The sequence below is a fragment of the Papaver somniferum genome, chromosome 10 (genome assembly GCF_003573695.1).
Source record: "Papaver somniferum cultivar HN1 chromosome 10, ASM357369v1, whole genome shotgun sequence".
Taxonomy (NCBI): domain Eukaryota; kingdom Viridiplantae; phylum Streptophyta; class Magnoliopsida; order Ranunculales; family Papaveraceae; genus Papaver; species Papaver somniferum.
The window spans coordinates 91,956,978-91,963,168 of record NC_039367.1 but is presented as its reverse complement, the minus strand read 5'-3'; the positions used below and the strand labels follow the sequence as shown (position 1 = coordinate 91,963,168).

Below are 6,191 nucleotides of genomic sequence, written 5' to 3'. Positions count from 1 at the left end.
TGAAGCAACTCTTAGGATGTAAAGGATTTCAGCTAAGGGAATCAATTCCGTAGAGCTTGAGAGGTTCAAGAGTCTTAAGGAGCGCGACTGTAACTGAATCACTTGGAAGGTGAATATGGTCTCGACTACATTCTAGTATGAAGTCTGATAGTGTGTATAGTTACCTAAAATCGGTGAGAGGCTAGAGATGGAATTCTAGGGTTTTGAAAGTGAGTTTCGGGAGGTTGAGAACAAAAAGCCTTCGCCTAAAACACGCACAGTGGCCGTTCAAATGCTGCTTCAGTCACAGGGATGGAGGTTTAGGGTTGTTCTTAGGGAGGGAAGAGGATGAAGAGAGAGATCAGAGAATTCTAGGGTTTGAAAAAGAATTACTCTGAGAAGTTATGAGAAAGATGATCGTAGCTTGGAAAATAGATGACCTATTTATAGTTGAATTATCTAATCTCAAGTCGATGAAGATAAGGATTTCTTTTCGTGTAGTGCGGAACAATTCTCCCATCTCTTCAGGAATAGGGATAAACTAGGTCGAGTTTATCTCATAATTCCACTGCCTTTAATCTCTTTTGCGGTGAGAAATAAGCCGGGTATTTCTCACACGTGCCGCAGACCGCCAGACCAAAATCGTAATTGATATCCCCCCATTTGTGTGAAGTTGATTCATCCTTTGTGATGATGTGTTGAGAGAGAAATATTATCTTTAGCCGAGTTGGCCAAGATAAAGAGATATTCTCTGATTTGTGAGAATGACTAGGATGAGTCACGTGAAAAGGCATGGAATTCATTAGGAATCGTGTGCAAAGTGTGAGAGGAGTTGAGGCTGATCTCCCTCTCTCCATGGCCGGTCACATATGTCATGTGAAGACCGTATTATTGTTTGTGGGTCCCTTTGTTGAGTATGAGGAGCTCAAGAGAGCTTATTCACGTTTTTGGATAGCCATGTATAGTTCAGGCTCAATTTACTAGTCGTGAATGTATTTGAGAGGATGAGAAATAGGCTTGAGAACTAGGTAAGGCGTGTGCCTATCATGTGAATCTATTCGAGATTTTGATGAGAGATTTGAATCTCTCCGATATTTTGTGAAGAGATTGGAATCTCTCCGAGATTTTGCAGACGGCTCAAAAATCTCTCCGTGATTTTTGCAGAGAGATTTGAATCTCTCTGAGATTTTTCAGACGGCTCAAAAATCTCTCCGTGATTTTTGCAGAGAGATTTGAATCTCTCCGATATTTTTGCGAACGGCCCAAAATCTCTCCGTGATTTTTGCAGAGAGATTCAGATCTCCGAGATTTTTGCAGAGAGATTTGAATCTCTCCGAGATTTTTGCGGACGGATCAAAATCTCTCCGAAGATTTTCTTAACGGATCCGTATCTCTCTGCGGTCAGCTGGGACTCGGCCTGGAAAGAGAGAAAAAAGGCTTTGTACGTCCGATTAATGTCTCTGCGAGACTTTAGCTCACATGTCTTTGACCAGCGTATCCTGCTGATATGTGCCGGGATCAACTGTGTGTCCATATGATGACCCAACAAGACCAGTGTATCTCGAAAGGATGTTCTAGGAGTCTGTCAAAAAGGCTCAGAGGTAGAATAACCAGCGTATCTCGCGGGGATGTCCTAGGAGTTATCCGGAAACCTCAGTAAGTCGAGTCAGAGCCTAGAGCAGACATGACCAGTGAATCTCACGATGATGTACTAGGAATCAGTATTTGATCTCAAATAGGGTGAGTCGTGCTTACAGGAGATATGCAAATCTTCACTTTGGGTCATAAGTCCGTCGGGGACGTATTTACGCATCTACATAGCCTACATGACCAGAAGCATCTCGTTGAGGATGTATACTAGGAACCATGGCATCACAATCAGCTGCGTCTCGCAAAAACATGCCGGAATTATGGAAGTTCTGGTTCATAAGTCTGTCGGGGACGTTTTATGCTCTATAGAACCTACGTGACCAGCGGTATCTCGTTGAGGATGTGCGCTAGGAATCACGGCATCAAGACCAGCAGTGTCTCGCGGGGACGTATACTAGAAATCTTGGATAAGGATACCTTGATGACCAAGGGCTTAATCTCTCCCATGAGAGTTGAATTCTGTCTATAAGGTTAAAATGACACTTTTGCCCTTTATACAAATTTCACCATCTACAGTATGCTAGTGTCTGTGGGTGCTTAATAAAGTTCGATGTTCAAATCTTGACGAGATTCTGGGGTTATTCTGCTATTGCGGTTTCCTCGTTAACAAAACTTCTAGTATCTTGTCCTTTTACGCATTATACTGTTTATCTTTATGATTAGATTTTACACAAGTTGTACGTATTCAATCTTAGTAGATACGTCCTAATTGTGATCAATTACGAGACATGTTCTTGTAGAATTTGTATCTTGAAAGATAGATAACAAGTTTAATTACTTCGCAGAATACCGATTGGATAATTTGGATACGACTAGATTGATCTTGGATATTGATTTTTGAGATCGTCTAAGTAGTCTTCTTAATGATTAGCTTCACGGAATCTTGTCTATATATATATACTGATTGGGAAGAGGTTAGAGATATAAACTCTATATACATATTGTTAAAAATTCAGTTGGTCTACTTGCGATTGTATTAGGTTTTGTCTTTATAGGTTTCTGAATGAAAAAGTTGGTGGTGTACTTGGTACCCCTATGTTTACAATTAGTATTAGAGCGGACAAACACTGTTAGAACAAATAAGTCTGTGTTTGAAGCAATCCATATTATGAAAGACTATTCCTGAACGAGAAAACCTTCATATGACTGATGAAGATTCGTTTGAGGAATTTAATCACAAATTATCAAAAATAGTGAACGCTTGTCATTCATTAGGAAAGACTATTCCTGAACGGGATATTGTGATGAAAATTATGAGATCTTAATTATCAGCTCGATACGAGTCTAAGAAACATGCCATCACTGAACGAAACGATCTGACTACACTTTCCATGAGTACACCAGTTGGAAAGTTAAAGATCTTTGACTATGAACAGCAATCTAAAGCTGATAAAAACATAACATTCAAAGCACTTGAAAACACTGATGTACTTGAGAAAACTGATAGTGTTGGAAACTCCGCGAAAGATCTTGTTCATGAATTTTCAGATGAAAATCTTGAAAATCATGTTTCTCTTATTACAAGCCAGTTTAGAGATCTTCTAAAGAAGAGAAATAAACAGATCTCAAGAGAGCATACATCATCATCAGCCAAACCATATGATCATATTCCCTCTAAAAAGGTGGATGACGAAAGTGATGATGAGGATATTCCACAGTGCTTCAAGTGTAGAGGTTTCCGTCACTTTGCTAATGAGTGTCAAAAACGAAAGAAATACACAGTCAACAAGGGTCTTGCTGCAACGCTTGATGAAACTACTGATCACTATGATTCAGAAGAAGAAGAATGTTCAATCTTAGTACTTCTAGCTGAAACAAATAATCTTGATGATACTTTTCATCGATCTTGACAAGCTTTTTGAAGATCTCTCATCCATATCTTTTGAGGATATAATGGATTTTTCTCTCTCTGATGAAAAACCCATTAATGATATCTCAGGAACATCTCAAGTATATCTCTCAAACGAAATCATAAGTGTTCCAGAACCCCTTCTCAATCGAACATGTCCTTACTGTACTATTGAAGGTCACAAACTCAAACAATGCTTAAGGTACAAGCAGAAAGTAAGGTATGTCAACAAACTGCAACATAGAGCTATTCGTCTGAAAAATGTGCTCAGAAAAGAAGAGAACAAGGAAAAAGATTAATCAAAATAAAAGAAGAGAACAAGATCTAAACGATCGGCTAAAATGGAAATTGACAAGCCTATACAGGAATAAAGCGGTGAGCTCACTGTTTCTCACCCTAACACACACTAATTGTGTTGAAAAGGTGTCTTCTTGTCTCATGTGCAATGAAAAGAGACAAGAACTGTGCACCTCCAAGGAATTTGGGATAAACTCTCTAGCTTGTGTCTTGAATCTTATTACTTGAATTTCCATCTTCTTTCACATGCTCAAGGATAATATTTCTTTGATTTATTCATGACATTACAAAACGAGTATAACAATAGTTCATGTTGAGCCTTTCTCCTTCGAATATTATCTAGTTTTCTTGTTTTTGACTTGGTTAATTCTAAATGGTCAAAATTTATTCTCACTTTTTGGTTGATTGTTTAAAGAACTTTATCTATTGAAAGTATTACTTACGCTCCCTTCACTATATTTTTCAAGTAATAATTGTAGAGACTTATCCATGTACAAACTTTAAGAAAGGGTAAAATCGTATTTCACCTTTTAGTTTGGTATTTGGTTCGTGAACGATTAATCAATATCGGGAGCTAATTAAGCATGACCCGGCTAACTAAACATATTTCTATAATCCGACTAATTATATACCGGGGGACGTTCCTACGACCACGACTATTACGACCCGACTAACTAAACATGATACTATGATTAGACTAACTAGATATTGTGGTCGTTCCTAATGGCCACTATGACCCGACTAACTAAACACGATATTATGATCCGACTAATTAAATATTATGGTCGTATGTCCCATCTAACTTACAGGTTGACTAAAACTCTATGAGTGGATACGGACCGGGCGCAAAAAAACAAGCAAAAGTTGACCCTAGTTAACTTACATGTTGATCCAAATGCTAAATCTGTTAATCCAATATTTTAGCTACTGAAAAATGCATTTTCCCAAATATTGCTCTATTCTCATGATGTCTTCAACATATTGTAGCAATCTTCTTTGGCTTTGTCATGTCCTTTGCCCCCAAATAGTAGACTAATTTGTGAAATTTTAATGAAAAACTAATGTGCTAGAATTTTGAGGGGGAAAAAGGATGAAATTATAAAAGTGAACCAGTTTCGTGGATAACTGCAAGAATTAAAATGAATAATCTTTACTGAACTCCAGAAGGAATGACTTTATTGTTGGTTAATTCCCTATGCTAGATTACATTGTCTATTTATGAACCTAATTCACAATACTCTGTAGCGAATGAGAGTGACTGGTCCATAACATTATATAAAATGCGCTTATTAGCTTGTTGCATTGCTCCTAGAACAAAAGTTAGAACACTAGAGCTATTCCATCTGAAAATGCCCAAACACACAGTTTCAACAGTTTCCATCAAGAAATTAGCTTTGTACACTTGAATAACATAATCGTTCTGTTGAAAATGAAGTGTTATGGAAGGATAGTTACTAATATCAAATCTTCCGCGTAAACGGAAACATGCATCAAAACTTTGTATAAAACCAATATATTCAATTCCAAGGTCGTTAAAATGTGCCTTAACCAAATCTATAACTCTATCAAAATGATCTTTATACATCATAGATATTGGAGTGCCAGAATCTATGACAATACCGCCTTTTCCTTGACTGTTAAGATCGAAAGCACCTCTAGGAAATCCTATTCTTTTGTTACCTACACTGATATCTTCAATATTTAAGTAATAGAGTTGCGTCCGAAATTGAGTCACAACAATAAAAGTTCTATGTACTTTTTGACCTGCTCCTCCAATGATCGCATCTGCACCAAACCTTAAGTATGTATTCGACCCCTCAATTTTCGAGTTAAACATCTCGAAGCAGTAAGAAAATTTACCTTGTCCAACAGCACCTAACTGATTTGTAAAAGACCATTGTCCTGATCCTAAACCGAGTATTCCCACAATAAGATCAGGTTTGCCACGTAAATGATTATTACTCATAAATTCAAAGTTTTCTTGGAGAAAACCACAACCCATGTGTAGTAGGTCACCACTATCGGACCTTAGAGTGAATTTTTCTTCGGCAAGAATACCGGATGTAAGTGATCCACTCGCATATCATGATAAATAAGTGCATTGGCCATTAGCATTGCATTTATCTCCCTTGCAAAAAGGATGTGTATTACAAGGAACGGGACGATATGTAGTTGACAACCTCCAAGGATAAAGTGGTTTATCCTTAGTGAAAGCTTTAGTGGCACCTTCACATTGAAGCCACGTCTGATCACTACCTGAATCAACTATCAAATAATAATTCATGAATGGTTGTCTTCTACCAGGAAACGTACCTAAACGTATAGCATCAAGATTCATGGAGTGGGTTGAATTGCTCTGGAGTAATATTTGTGACTCGAAGTAACTTTCTTGAGATTTGGATTGTTCTACGAGCCT

The 6,191-nt window shown here is 37.8% G+C and overlaps 1 protein-coding gene across 1 annotated transcript; it reads right to left on the bottom strand.

Annotated features, from left to right (window-relative positions):
• Positions 1–4,991: 4,991 nt before the first annotated feature.
• On the bottom strand, positions 4,992–5,777 carry LOC113315936 (aspartic proteinase nepenthesin-2-like). Its single transcript, XM_026564179.1, has one exon. The coding sequence runs from the start codon at positions 5,775–5,777 to the stop codon at positions 4,992–4,994; it is 786 nt and encodes a 261-aa protein (XP_026419964.1).
• Between the last annotated feature and the right edge of the window lie 414 nt (positions 5,778–6,191).